General features: G+C 37.6%; 1 protein-coding gene across 2 annotated transcripts in view; it reads left to right on the top strand.

Annotated features, from left to right (window-relative positions):
- SMC5 (structural maintenance of chromosomes 5) overlaps positions 1–16,332 on the top strand; it is a 752,645-nt gene that overhangs the window by 678,689 nt on the left and 57,624 nt on the right. For both annotated transcript variants that reach the window (XM_090391623.1, XM_090391622.1), the window contains exon 23: positions 15,215–15,310. In XM_090391623.1, coding sequence (XP_090247749.1) covers positions 15,215–15,310 — 96 coding nt within the window. The remainder of the gene's footprint in view (positions 1–15,214; positions 15,311–16,332) is intronic.

The following is a 16,332-nucleotide window of genomic DNA, read 5'->3' as shown; positions in this document are numbered from 1 at the left end:
GAAAATACAGAGAAAAAGATAAGAAATCAAAACATTGTGTAAAATCTAGATAAACAAAAGTCAAGTGAAGACTTTAACAAGAACATAAAATAAATATCAGGAAGGTGCAAAATATTCTGGTAACTATTGAAAAAGCTTAAAAATAGACAGAATGCTGTAAAAGGAATTAGTGATGATAAAAAACTGAAGATAAATATATTCTAGATGTTTGGAGTGATTATTTTGAAAGATTTAGTAAAACACAAAAACACAACATGAATACACATCAACAGCTGGCCTGGTTGCCTGAGCGGATAGCGTATTCGCTCTCCAGCCAAAAGGCTGAGGGTTCAAATCCCACCATGGGCATGGTTGTTTGTGATTGACTGTGGAAATACCAGTGGTGGTCAGCGGTAGATGGCATTGGTGTAGTTGCAGTCAGTTGGTGATTGAATGGTGGAGACGGAGTTGTAGAGCAGGTGCCCTCCCTCGATGAATCCTTGGACTCCCTGGAGGTGTCTAATAATAATAATATCAATACTTGAAGTAGAAAACACTATCAAAAACCTGAAATGTGGAAAGGCAGTGGGAATAGATGATATTCAACTAGCAATGCTAAAATATGGAGGTATAGAGTTTTACAGTGGCCATGCTTCATAATTTAGAAGGCCTGGCCAGCAGATTGTATTCTAGATGACTGGAGTAGAACTCATAGTACCATCTATAAAAAGGTAAATAGAACTGAATGTGAGAATTATAGAAGAAATTTCCCTACTGAATGTTCCTAGTAAGATTTATGCAAGTATACTTGACAAATGGCTAAGAAAAATTATGGGAGGGAAGCTTGCAGAAGAACAAGTTGAGTTCAGGCCAAATAGAAATTGTCAAAATCAGATATTCATTTTAAGACAAATAGTTGAGTAATCATGAGAATATAAGAATGATTTATATTTAAGTTTTGCATATCGGGAAAATTTCATGCTGGCTGGGTTAAACAAGGCCCCCGTTGTTTTCGATAGGGAACCAGGGTGAACAGCGAAAAGTCAGCTACTGGAACAAACCCTAAGCTACCCCAACTCAATATCACCAGAGTTGAAGATCTGTACTATCAATATAAGAAGCCTGAATGGCAAAGAAATGGAGCTAGCTGAGGAATTAGATAAGTACCAGATCGACATAATAGGGGTGACTGAAACAAAAAAGACAAAAACTGGTGAGATCTTTCTCAGCAATAAATACAAAATGTTATATTCAGTCAATGACAGTCAAGAAAAAGAAGGAGTAGGCATAGCATTCAACACTAAATATGAGGCTGATCTTCTTGAATGGCAGTCGGTCTCAAGTAGAGTAATGTGGGCAAATATGAGAATGGGGAACTGGACAATGAGACTTATTTGTGCCTATGGTCCCACAGAAGGTTCTACTAAGGTAGAAATGGAGGAATTTTTTGATGCTTTAGAAAAAGCAACTGACACAATGAAAAAGGAAAAGTTGGTCCTTGTTGGGGATCTAAATAGCAGAGTAGGAAATGATTGTGAGACATACAAAAATATTTTGGGAAAATTTGGAGAAAAGAGCAAAACTAATAATAATGGTAAATACCTGTTGGATTTCTGCTCAGGACATGGACTGGTTATTACTAACACCATGTTCCAACATAAAAATGTGCACAAATTCACATGGAGAGAAGAGGCCAGGAATAAGAAAAGTCTCATTGACTATGTTATTGTTGATAGTGATATATTCTCCCTGGTGCAGGACACCAGAGTGTACAGAGGATTTGAAATTGGAAGTGATCACTATTTAGTCTTGAATTTCATATTGAAAAGAATAACATGTAAGAAAGTTTTAAAGCAAATAAAAGTTGAGCAGCTCTCAGATGACTAAAATACTAAAATAGACTAAGTACACTAAAATACACAAACATTATCAAGAAAAAAACGAATGAGTTTGAGAACAGGAACAAAACCTTTGAGATTCAGTGGCAAACCTTTAAAAAAAAACCTGACTGATTCAGCCAGAGAGGCATGTGGTGAGGTTGTCTGCAAGGATAGAAAAATCAGAACTCCATGGTGGACACAGGAAGTAAAAGAGGCAGTGAAGGAAAAGAAGAAAGCATATCAAAAATCTGGCAAATAACAGAGGGACGAATTCCCGATGATTGGAGAAGAGCTCTCATAGTACCCATATATAAAAAGGGAAATGAAACTGAATGTGAGAATTACAGAGATATTTCCCTACCGAGTGTTCCTGGTAAGATTTATGCTAGTATACTTGAGAAATGGTTGAGAAGAATTGTGGAAGAAAAGGTTGCTGAAGAACAAGCTGGATTCAGGCCAAATAGAGGCTGTCAGGATCAGATCTTCACTTTACGACAAATAGTCGAGAAATCATGAGAATATAACGAAGATCTGTATTTAAGTTTTGTCGATCTGGAAAAGGCATGTGACAAGGTGCCAAGAGAGAAGCTATTCAATACGCTACTGTTATATGGTGTCAATGGGGCATTATATCAAGCAATACTTAGTCCTTATTTGAGTTGTAAATCAACAGTTAGGATTGAAGGAAGTACAGGAAGATGGGTTAATGTTAAATCTGGTGAGACAAGGATGTACATTATCTATATGGACCATATTATGAAGGAAAGTGGTATTAAACCTGATATCAGAATTGGAGATGTTAATGTCAGCTGTTTGCTTTATGCAGATGATGTTATACTTCTAAATAAATCTGCTAGAAGTCTGCAAGATTCCATGACTAAATTGAGTAACTGTTGTTATAGATATAGTATGAAGGTCAGCAATAAAAAGACAAAATAGGCAAAAGCGTTGAAAATGTCAACTGCGTTGTGAATGGAGAACCTGTAGAACAAGTAAAACATTTCAGCTACTTAGGCATGATTTTTACTGAAGATGGTAAATTAAATATGGAAATAGACAACAGAATCAACAAAGCTGGTATGGTATGAAGTCAATTGAATGAATTCATATGGAATAAGAGAGAAATTAGCCAGAACACTAAATTAGCTGTATACAAGACAGTGTTCAGACCAGTTTTAACTTATGCATCTGAGAGCTGGGTCAGAAGTAAAGCACTTAACCAAAATGATACTAACTTAATCATACTGCAGATATGAGAGTCTTGAGAAAGATTAGAGTCATTAACAGATGGCATCAATGGCAATATCATATTAAAAACAAGGATATTAGGAAAGAACGTGACATTGTCAGCATCCAGGAATGCGTTAGCAAAGCTAATCTCAGGTGATATGGTCACTTAAACAGAATGGGGGTGAGGAAAGATTAGCAAAACAAGTGTTCTCTGCCAGGTTGGCAGGATAACGACTCAGAGGAAGACCAAGATATAGATGGATTGATACAGTACAAAGTGCCTTAGATGATAGAAATGTAAGATCCGATAATGTTGGAGTCTTGATAAGTAACAGACTGATTTGGAGGAGTATTTTAGTTAGGAAGTTAGTAATAATGTAAATTTTTCATGTAGTACTATCATATCCTGTACACCCCTTGAGGGTACATGGCAAGTATTTGATGATGATGATATCTGGAAATGGCAGGGTACCAAGAGAAAAGCTATTCATCATACTATAGTTATTTTTGTAAATGGACATATCAAGCATTATAAATATAGACTATTTGAGTTGACTTACAACTCAAATAGTCTATATTTGAGTTGTAAGTCAACAGTTAGAATGAAGGACATACAACAAGATGGTTTGATCTTAAATCAGGTGGGAGATAAGGTGCACATTATTTGAGCTGTTGTTCATTTTCTCTCTTTATCAAAGCCCACTATCAAAATTAGACATGTTAACCTCAGCTTTTTACTTTATGATATACACCTAAATAATCCATTACAGGTCTGCATGATTCCATGACTAAATTGAATAGCTGCTGTTATAAATTTGATATGAAAATCAGCAATAAAGACAAAGACAGTTGAAATCATGCAGAAGCAATCAGAACATCAACTACATCCTGAATGGAGAACCAACTAAACTAAGTAAAACATTTCAGCTGTTTAGGCACGATTTTTAGTGAAGATGGCAAATTAAATATGGAAATAGACAACAGAATTAGCAAAGCTGGTCTGGTAGGAAGTCAACTGAATAAATTTATGTGGAATAAGAGAGAAATTAGTCAGACACTAGCTGTGTACAAGACAGTGTTGAAACTAATGTTAACTTACGGTTCTGAAAGCTGGGTTAGAAATAAAACACATGATCAAAGAGTGGAGAATATAGCAATTACATATTTGATTTAATCCTGTATCCAAGTGTAAGCAAACAAAGTTTGCATCTGAAGTATTTTTGGGACTGAGGCTACTCGTGGTAAAGGTGGTATAAGTTCTGATCACTTGCCTTGGTATCCCATAATGCAAAGCGCATATGGGTATGTAAAATACTATGCATCACGAAAAGGATCACTCCCACTGACGAGACCTCAATAAATGTCGAAACTGATCTGGGTAGTGACCTTTCCATAATATATAGCATTTTACATACCCATAAGGATATGTGCTTTGCATTATGGGATAGTAAGTCAAGTCCTTTACCACGAGTTGCCCCAGTCCTGAAAATATTTCAGGCACAAACTTGGTTTGTTTATACTTGGATAAAGGATTAAACCAAATATGTAATTGGCATAGCCAAGCAAAAAAACTTCCATCGACTATTTCTAATCCCGAGAATTTTAATAAGGTGTTGACACCTTTTGCCAACTGGTATATGGTGATATTGGAACAGACATCAGCAAGGATTATCTCCCATTTGTCGAGCCCTATTGCTATGGGGAGACAAACGAAAGAGGTTTTGAATTGATCAATTTTGACTCACAAAATGAACTCACCATTATTGACACTCTATTTCCCCATAAACCTTCCAGAAGATGGACATGGAATTCCCCTGGTGGTAAAACACACAACCAAATTGACTTTATCCTTGTAAGCACAAGATTTAAAAACTCCATCAACCTCACAAGAACCAGATCATTTCCTGGAGCCGACATTGGCAGCGACCACAACATGGTCATCACAACTGTGAATATGAAAATTAGAGAAATATTACCTACAAAATCAACTGGTAAAAGATATAATATAAAAAAATTAAAAGATCACGAAATAAATATACTATATTAAAACAAGTTTTTGACACAAGCTTCAAGAAATATAATAATATCAAATATAAAACCAAATACTTCTCACAAAAGATAACTGAGACAGCTGAAGAAATCCTTGGATACAAAAGGAAAATAAACCTTGGATAATCAAAAATATTTTGAACCTATGCGATGAAAGAAGATATTTGAGTTCTCATATTAATAGCGGTGATAATAGAGAATAGTATAAAACAGGAGTGTCAAACTCAAATTGGACCGCGGGCCATTTGCTATAAAACTGTATCTGAAGTGGGCTGCAAAAAATTTTAGACTAAAAAAACCTGCGCTAATTAGAATCGAAGGGAAGTGAAAAAATGAATATAAATAAATTGGAAAATTAATAACAAAAATTTTATTTATTCTAAGCAATACAAGACATAAAATAATAGTATAATGATTATGACAACTCAAAAAAAAAATTAAAAAATAATAATATAAAGAATATTTTTATTATATTAATATTTACAATAGATAGCATTTAATTCAAATTAAAACGAAATTAAATTTTATTTGAATAAATCAAATATTTATATATTTATACATTCTAAAAAAAAGTATAAACTCTCATTAATAACCATCACAAAAATTTACAGAGCCTCCTGTTAGTTTGAAATTTTTTGTGTTTGCATTGAAATAAAATACTTCCATATTTTTCTTTTTTTTGCGTGGGGGGGGGGGGGACTATATTTTAAATTTTTAAATGTTACTGAAAATATTTTTGGGAGAAAATTATAATATTTTCGGGTTAAAATATATATATATATATACTTGCATAATATAATTATAATAATTTAATTTCAGTATTTTATTTTTTTCCCGATACTTGACAATGTTTATTATTAACCAGCCTGTCAAAATTTGGACTCAAAGATTTTGAGAATACGTCCTTCATTATGGCAGAAAGGTTGACGTCGGTTAATCTTGATCTGTGGGATGTTTTGTTACCTTTCATACGTGAGAATAATTGTTCACATAAATGGTGCTTCCAAAATAACATAGAATATTTGCTGCAAACTTTTTTATTTCCGGATATTTTTGACCTAAATAACTGTATATTTTTGGTACACCAACTTCTTGGTATTTTACTTTTAGAATGGAATCATTTTGGAAATCAGTAAGTTCAATTTGAATACAAATAGGAGCTTTTTCAAAATTAAAGGAAAAATGATCCGTAAAAAGCAAAAAAACTTCTTCTTGCTCCTTAAAATCTTTAAATCGCCTATCAAATTCTTCTGTCTTTTCTAGTTTGGGACAATATTGTGAAAAGGTAAAACTTTGATTCTTATTGTTCGACTGTTCACACATAGGAAAGTAATTTAGAATATTCTCTTTTAAATGATTTTAAAACAAAACTAACCTACATCTAAACTTGCCAGTGCATCATACATGTGTGTTATTAACTGATCTTTCCCCTGAAGTTTGACATTTAAATCATTCAAATGTCCTGTAATATCAACTAAGAATGCTAGATCTTGTTCCCATGTCTGATCTTCAGAAATGCAACATCATGATTTTTCATTTCTAGGAACAATTTGATCTCCTCTAAAAGTAAAAAAAAAAAAAAAAAAAAAAAAAAATCTTTTTAGAACCTTATGACAAGATAACCAACGAATAGTGTAATGAGTAGCTCTTCAAATTCATTCTCCGAGTCTTTTAGAAATTGTGCAAACTAGAGGTGATCGAGTCCTCTGGATCGAATGAAGTTCACTGTATTTGTCACAGGCTTAAGTACACTGCTCATTTCCAACACTTTGGAGCACAGGACCTGCTGATGAATAATACAGTGGAACAATTGCAGTTTTGGAATGCCTGGATACATTTCCTTTAACTTTGCTGCAAGTCTCGACACAAAACCTTTATTTTTGCCTATCATTGCTGAAGCACCATCGGTTGTCACTGCTACGAGCCTGTTCAGAGGAAGTTGATATTTTTCAAAAATGCCCCACACAGCATCAAAAATGTCTTCCCCTGTAGTGGTTCTATGGATGGGAATCATTTCCAAGAACTCTTCAGTATTATTCATATTTTCGTCACAAGCCCGAAAAAAACATGCCGAAAGTTGGACGCATGTTGGACTGAAAGTACTGAAACAAAAAAAGATGAGAGTAAAGGTGAGAAGAATGATAGCGAAAGTTGGACACATGTTAGTCCGAAAGTACGGAAACAAAGAAAGATAAATGAAAGTGAAAAGAATGATAGTGAAAGTTTGATGTATGTTGGACGGAAAGTATGGAAACAAAGAAGGATGAATGAGAGAGAAAGTGAGAAGAGGGGGTCGAAAGTTAGAAAGATTTAATGATAGAGAGAATGTGTCGCGAGATTCGGAAAGTGAATTGGATTGGATGAGGCAAGAAATGAAATGGATGCAGAATGAAATTAAGAGAATTCAGGTCAAAACTATTAAAATAAATCATGATGGCATGAAAGAGTTAACGAAAGATGAGCGAGTGGCGTTGTATGGCGACTCCATTATTAAAGGTGTGCTAGAGGATAGAATGCCCAAGGTATGTTTTCCAGGCGGTAAAATGAGTAGAGTGATTGAGGCATTGGATTTGAGCGGGAGTGAGCAAAAGAGTTAATAGTATTAATTGGTACAAATGATTTGAGAGAGAACAAAGAGCATGTCAGAATGAATATCAGGAGGCTGCTTGGAAAGATAAAAGAGAATAGTGTGACAGGAAGGGTAGTCAGTGTGTTGCCTAGGTATGATTGTGGAGAAATGAGGTGGAGAGCAAGGATTATGAATGATATTCTGGCTGAAATGTGTGGAATGAGTTTGAGGGATGAAGTGAGCTGTATATGAGCGATGGACTGCATTTGAGTGGTTATGGTGTGACTCGCTTGGAGAGACTGCTGCTGCTGGAAAGTAGAGAAGTGAATTGAGAGAATGAATCAGATCAAGAGGGGAGTGATGTGGAAGAGCAGGAGAGTAAGACAGGAAAGATTGAAGAAGTGGATATGAATGGGGAAGTGAGTGGTATGAGTATAGAAAATGAGAGAATGGGTGTGCAAGAGGAGCAGGAAACGGGGAGGCTCAGGGTGAACAGAGGTACACAATGTGAGAAAGGTGGATGCTCCAAGAGGAGGTGAGAGCATGTGTAGGCAGGAAAGGAATGGAATGACCAGGGATCAAGAGGAAACAGTTGGAATTGAATAGGGTTCTAAAATGAAGAAGCAGAAAGGGAAATGGCCAGAGTCGAGCATGGAGAGATCACATCGAGTGAGTAGCATCAGTGGAACTAGCTGTAGATTCAGAAATGAGCTGTTGTGTTTGTATACCAATGCTAGAAGTTTAAGAAACAAGGCAGATGAAATGGTTGCACTAATTGCGTCTGTTCACCCAAAGATTGTCGGAATAAGTGAGACATGGTTAGATGAGGACGACATCATAACAGGAATAGAGATGGAAGGGTATGATATGTTTTGTGAGGATAGAAGGGGTAAAAGGGGAGGGGGAGTGCTATTGATGATAGAGAAAGAGTTATGTCCATAGAAGGTAGAGATGCAAGAGGGAAATAGGGCCAGTGGTTTTGAGGCAGTATGGTGTGAGATAGAGGTGAATAGAATCAAATACTTGGTGGGATGTTGTTATAGACCTGGTAATGTGGATGTTGGTGATAGTGAAATATATAATCAAATAAGCCAAGCAAATAAGAAAAGGATGATCATTATGGGTGATTTTAATTATGGAAATATAGACTGGAATGAAGAGATAGCAACAGGAAGTAAAGAAAATGAGTTTCTTGAGTTTTTGAGGGATAACTACCTCAGACAGTATGTAACAGAGGGCACACGAGGATTAAGGGTCTTGGATTTGGTCATGTCATCAGAGGATGTAATTATAAATGAGGTGTCAAATCATCCACCAATTGGTGAAAGTGACCATGAGGCGATTACCTGGGTGGTTGCCAGCAGTGTGAGGACCCCCGTGAGAAAAGGGTATATGTCGAACTACAGGGGGGGGGGGGGATTATGAAGAGCTCACGAGACAGCTTGCGGGTGTAGCATGGAATGAGGAGTTAGCTGGAAAAGAGATCAATGCAGCTTGGGGGATTTTCAAAAACTATTTAGTAGATGCAATGTCTAAATGTATTTCAAGGGTGAGAAGGTTAAATAAGGTAGGTGTGAGATGGATGAATAAAGAGATTAAGCATGCGATACAGAGAAAAAGGGCATTGTATAGGCAGCATAAGAGAAGTGGAAGTGACCAATTTCATGAGGTCTACAAAGACCAGGCAAGGAGGGTGACTTGGTTGGTGAGAGTTGCTAAAGAGAGGTATGAACAGCAGTTAGCTAATGAAGCCAAAAAGAATCCTAGGGAGTTCTTTCAATATGTAGCCAGCAAAAGAAAGAATGATTATGGAAGGATGACATTGATTGGAGAAAATGGTATAAAGACAGCTGTTGCAGAACGTGTGGTGGAGATACTTAATGAGCAGTTCATAAAGATCTTTCAATCTTGTGAATGTGACTTCATGAAGAGATTGAGAGTTGTTGATGATGGGGAGGAGAGACTTGACTGTAAGTGAGCAAGAGGTGTTTGGGGAGTTGAGTAAACTAGATGTAAATAAGGCTGTGGGACTTGATAATATATCACTGCGTATTCTGAAGGAATGTGCCAGAGAGTTGACACCTACCTTGACATATTTTTTTAATACGAGTATTGCACTTGGTCAAGTTCCTAAAGAGTGGAAGGAGAGCCAGATTGTGTCACTTCATAAAGGAGGTGATCGAACTCAAGCATCAAACTATAGGCCTATCTCTGTGTCAGGTGTTGTGGTTAAGTTGTTGGAGAAGCTTGTGAAAACTAGGATCCAGAGTTGGGTTGACAACAATGGTATTATCTTTGATGGATAGCATGCATTTGCTAAAGGGAGGTCATGTTTTACTTATTACAATAAAGTGACTGCTTCCTTGGACAGAGTAGAAGGATACACAGTAATATACTTAGATTTCACAAAGGCTTTTGATAGAGTACCTCATGATAAATTGATAGTCGAACTAGAGCAGATGGGGGTTACATATTAGATTAGTGCATTGGATTGAAGACTGGCTGTCTGATAGTTATCAACAAGTTGTGTATGGGGGAGATATCCAGGAAAAGGAACGTCACTAGTGGAGTGCCTCAGGGGTCTGTTTTGGGGCCATTACTGTGTAACTTGTATATTAACGATATAGGTGAAGATTTAGATGGAGATATTCAGTTGTTTTGCAGATGATGCAAAGTTGGGACGAACAATGAAGAGTAGTGAAGATGTTGTGGCCTTACAAGAAGACTTGTAAGGTGCATGTGGTGTCTGCGAGGAGTTTGAGTGTGTTTAAGACACAGTATGATGAGATGTGTGTGAGATAAAAGGACCTCCCAGGTGAGTCTTTGACTCCATGAGGTCTTGGGTAATAATAATAATACAAAGCAACTTGAGCCACGTCATGAATATCGAAACTTTCGTCAAATGTAATTGAAAAGCACTGTACATTTGCAGATATTTCTTGCAACTGGTCACGCAGATTATCTGCCATTTCGGTTATTCTTTCGATCACAGTATTTCTGGACAAAGAAATATCGCGAAATACTTGCACATTTTCGGGACATACTTTTTCGGCTGCTTTTATCATACACTCCTTAACCGAGGAACCGTCACCAAAAGATTCGGAATGTTTTGCTGATAAATAGCTGATTTCATAACTGGCTCTCACTGCTGATTCATTATCTTTCATCATTTTTGAAAATACTTGTTGTTGACTTTGAAGTGAATTCTTCATACATTTAAATTTTTCTTCTCTCTGTTTTACCCTCAAAGCGTGAATATTGTTCTTTGTGAATTTTATCGTAGTGCCTTTTTATATTATATTCTTTGGCGACACTAATTGTTTCTTTACAAATAATGCACACAATTTTGTCCTTTGTTTCAGTGCAGAAGTAATTTAATTTCCATTTTTCTTGAAATTTTCTCCTCTCATCAGCAATTTTTCTTTTTCTTGTTGGCTTGGAAAGCGACATTGCCTCGGTGAATAAAACATTATTAACAATTTTTATAAAAATGTTTCAATAAAAACACACAAAACTGTAGACCAGTGCACGATACTATTACAAATAAAAAAAATAATAATAATAATAAAAGGGATTCTCTCACTGCTAGGTTGTCGCTGAAGGTGCACTGATTGACTGTAGTAGGCACTTATAAACTCATAGCTGGATTCCCATGAGTGCGTATGCTGCCTTTTCAGGTGAACAGCTGGTAGCCAATAGAATTCAACTTTTTCAATACAATACCAGCAGTGTGCTGTAAATTAATAATGAAAGCATAAATATAGTTTACGATTGATTAGGATCGGATCTAACATTGAAATTGCGACATAAATTTTTATTATTGCAACTATATTATAGCATGTTGTTGTATCCATATTGTAACTATATAGTTTACGATTGATTATGATCGGATTGAAATTGTGAATAAATTTTTATTACTGCAATTATATTATAACAGGTCATTGCATCCATAAATGTCTTATGAAAACGAATAAATCGATACTGTATTTACTCGAATATAACTCGCAATTTTTCCCCAAAAATTAAAGCTAAAAAATCCGAGATATATGCGGGGATTTTTAGAAACTAAAGTTTTCAGAAAAAAAAACTGAAAATGGGAATGACTTACCAAGAATCTCCTCTTCGTTATAGCTACTTCCAACCTCGAGAGCGGTTTCCTTGTGTGCTTTGTCAAAGTCATCTATCCAAATAGCGTCATCTTCTTTCCCATTATTCCAAGTAATTTACAAGATTTTAGATACATAATGAACACCCTTCACAAATGTTTGAGAAGTGAAAGCAGAACATCAAATAGACAGCAATGGTAGGCCAATAGAGATAGAACAGCTATGAAGATGTGTATATGATTGGTGCAGTATTAACAAAAGATCGCGTTACCAAAATACAAAGTCAAGCCGACATTATTGAGCCAAAACGCTAATTCTCTTCAACCAAATTCCATAATATCTGAAACTTTCATAACAACATTCACTCTATATGTCTTAGTTTTAAGACGTTTACGAATTTTATTGCAGCTTTGTGTTTGAGTTAGTGGGGGCACTCACACACATCTAACTAAAAACAATAGATTTTAGTTAGATACTGTGTTTGCAGGTGAAACATATGGTTTTGCTTAAGTCTAAACAGCATGGTTAATGTGGGAGGGGACATGTGATTCGTTAGTGTCGTTTTTATACCATTTGTCTCTAATTGCAGTTGGGGAAGGCGTGTTGTTTACCGCGGGGAGCGAGTTATCATCCCGACGTGCAAATGGCTAAACTTTATTTTCGTGTGCGATGTACAGTACATGCAAAACTTTCTAATTTCTTTTTTCATAAATTAAAATCAGAGTTCAGGGGTGTGAGTCATATGTGAGGGCGAGTTATTTTCGAGTAAATACGGTATTTCTGTTTTATTATAAAAAGCAACCATCCTTTTTTTTAAATCTTTCCTTGAGGCGTCGGGGGCCGCCCGCAGGCTGCCAGTTTGACACCCCTGGTATAAAATATTTCCAAGTGGGGGGGGGGGGTGGGGGGGGGGGGGGGTGGGGGGGGGGGGGGGTGGGGGGGGGGGGGGGTGGGGGGGGGGGGGGGTGGGGGGGGGGGGGGGTGGGGGGGGGGGGGGGTGGGGGGGGGGGGGGGTGGGGGGGGGGGGGGGTGGGGGGGGGGGGGGGTGGGGGGGGGGGGGGGTGGGGGGGGGGGGGGGTGGGGGGGGGGGGGGGTGGGGGGGGGGGGGGGTGGGGGGGGGGGGGGGTGGGGGGGGGGGGGGGTGGGGGGGGGGGGGGGTGGGGGGGGGGGGGGGTGGGGGGGGGGGGGGGTGGGGGGGGGGGGGGGTGGGGGGGGGGGGGGGTGGGGGGGGGGGGGGGTGGGGGGGGGGGGGGGTGGGGGGGGGGGGGGGTGGGGGGGGGGGGGGGTGGGGGGGGGGGGGGGTGGGGGGGGGGGGGGGTGGGGGGGGGGGGGGGTGGGGGGGGGGGGGGGTGGGGGGGGGGGGGGGTGGGGGGGGGGGGGGGTGGGGGGAATACCAAACAAAATTCTTCTTCTTTCATTCTGCTGACCTCTTTTCTTCAATACTGTTTTTTTTTTTTTCCAGTGAGTACAATCCACAACTTTTTAAGAAAGATATTAATGGACTACTTCTTTCTCCTTAAACTATTGCAACCACCTGCTCACATGTGGGATCATTATATATATATATAGAGAGAGAGAGAGAATAGTAAATTAAAAAAAAAAAAAAAAACTAAACTGCCCTATCATAGCATTAATTATTTGTCTATGAAGCAAAATGACCAGTCTGTTACAGGCCTTTGTGCCAAGCATTAAGGGATAACTGAGATATAATGTGTATTTGTATTCTCTTTTCAGGAAAAAAAAATTTTTTTAATTAAACGACAATGAAAGTATATAGAGAATGGAATGTATCCTTATATGTAGTCATCAGACAACAAGTTAAAAACAGTACTGTTAAGATCAATTGAAGTGTATGTGTTACATGTAATAACACATACATTTCAATTTTTTATAGTCACACACATGCACACTTCAATTGATCATACTAGTATTGCTTTTTCCCTGGCCGTCTTGTGACTCCATATAAGAAGAGAGATTTCATTCTCCACATACCCTCACTGTTGTTTAATATTTTGGTTTCTGTTTTACATTGACAATGATTCACGATATGTGAATCGAAATATCTGTAATTAATCCATCCTGATTAAATATTTTCAATTTTCAACTGTGTCTGCATATCTGCATATTACTGAGTTAACAATCTCGATACATGAAGTTCTTTTTGTATGCATGTGTGAGATACAGACATTAGATCTGTTAATCTCTTTTTTTGTTGTTTTAACTTTCAGTTACTTTTTACCCCTGAAGACGTAAGTCAAATGATTTACGAAACTTGTCGGGTCTTTTATTAATTCATTGTGTTTTATATAGCTTATTAAAAAAAAAAAAATGTAGTCCAATTACCGGAATATACCATGTCCACTTACAAATAGAGTATGTAGTCTGGATAATACCAGAGAGACCACAAAGAGTCAGTTACCCTGGTGTAGTTTCCAAAAGCATTCATTACGAAAGTTGTGCTGACTTGGAAAAATCCTATTAACTCCACATATTTGGCCAAATCCCTTATGCAAAGATAGATTATTTTGAGTGTCACTGTAATAAATTCAGATCAAAACTTAACAAGCGTAAGGTGGATGGGGGGGGGGGGGGGGTTTGCATAGATCATTAGGAAATTGATTTCATATAGAAAAGTTCAACAGAACAGTGAAGTTGGAAAGAAGTGCAAACTGAATACAAGGGAATAGCATTGGTAGGAAATAGCAAGCATCCAAATTAACAACAGCCTCAACAAATGCAGTGTTTAGTTGGAACTGCAGTTGAAAAATTCATTTCTTATTTTCCCAGCAGCATTTGGGGCGGCAAACTCAGTGGTCCCTGAGTTTGCCGCCCCTCTCAATACACACCAAAAATACTACAAAACATCAAAATGACGTATAGGGTAAGGTTCAAAGTGCCGCCTGGGGCAGACAGAGTCCCCAGCTACACCACTGTACTTTCCTGAAATTTCAAGCTATTAGCATAGAACTAGGGGAAAAGGTTTCATTAATCCAGCATAGCATGAAGAGAGAGAGAGAGAGGAAGGATACCAGGAAATCTGGAATATCCATATCATGACTTATTACTGCTAGATATCATAAAGGGGATCCAGAGAGAGTAATGCAATAAAAAAATAACAATAATTAAATATACTTTTGATACTGAACAGTGTTTGTTTCAGAGAAACAAAAAAAAAATGAATGAAAATAAACTTTTTCATCAGATTCTTTTATTTATTTCTCATTTGTATTTTCATCAATTATGCTTATTAAAAGAAATTAATGCTTATTAAAAACAGTCATAATAATATAATGAGCAGTAAATGTATATTGTATTAAAATGAATAATCGTGTGAAAAATGAATAAAATAATGTATTGTATCTTTTCCCTTTTTTTTTTTTTTTTTTTTTTTTTAATATCAGGGAATGGATGCAGCCAATGAAAGAAAAGTTTTTGAATTGTTGGTTTCAACATCATGTTATGAAAGTAATTCACAGTATTTTTTGTTAACACCTAAGGTGAGTAAATTGTTCCCATTTTTTCTTATGGTGTGTTTGGTGATTAAATGTACCATTTTGATGATGCAAAGTTGGGTAGAGCAATTGTGAGTGCACAGGATGTCAAAATTTTACAGGATGATTTGGATAGTTTGGAGGACTGGGCTAGGAAAAATGGATGTCAGTTTAATGTGGCAAAGTGTAAGGTTATGCACTTTGGGGTGAAAAGAACAGCAGCAGTATATTGCATTGGTGGAACTGTACTCCAGGAGATTGATGAGGCCAGGGATTTGGGAGTGCTGGTGGATAGGGAGTTGAAGTTTAGGGGGCACATTGCAAAAGTGACAAAAACAGCTCACCAAATCACTTGGCTTATGAAAAATACTTTAACATGCAGAGACAAACAAGTTGTTGTTCCTCTGTATCGAGCCTTGATAAGACCCCATCTGGACTTCTGTGCCCAGTTATGGGCACCAGGGTTTCTTCGTGATGGGGAGGAAGTGGAGAGGGTCCAGAGACGAGTGACCAAGATGATAGCAGGACTGTGGAATGAACCTTATGAGAATAGGTTGAGGATTTGTGGGTTGCAGAAATTGGACGATAGGCGAAGGAGGGGTGATATGATTGAGACATTCAAATTACTGAAGGGCTTTTATAAGATTGATCCAGAAGATATTTTTGAAAATATGACTGGTGGTGGGAGGACTAGGGGCCATGCATGGAAGCTGGGCAAGAACGTGGTTGACAAGGGTGTTAGAGCTAGGTTTTTTACTTGAAGAGTGGTGAATGAGTGGAATAAGCTTCCAGAGTCTGTTGTGGGTGCTACGACCGTGAATGAGTTCAAGGCAAGATATGATAGATACTGTGTGAATGTTGAATAGTTGTTCCAGACATGATGTTAGGGCCTCCCTCGATGAGTCTGTCGACTCCTTGGAGTTTCCCGGAACAATAATAATAATAATAATAATTTTATAAAATTTAAATAAATAACGGTATCTTAAAATTAGAGCAAAACTTCCTGTCATAATAAAAAAAAAAAGTTA

Source organism: Typopeltis vanoorti, chromosome 4 (genome assembly GCF_054136105.1).
Source record: "Typopeltis vanoorti isolate ZY-2024b chromosome 4, IOZ_Tvanoo_1.0, whole genome shotgun sequence".
NCBI classification, from domain to species: Eukaryota; Metazoa; Arthropoda; class Arachnida; order Uropygi; family Thelyphonidae; genus Typopeltis; species Typopeltis vanoorti.
This window is presented reverse-complemented; position numbering and strand designations above follow the sequence as displayed.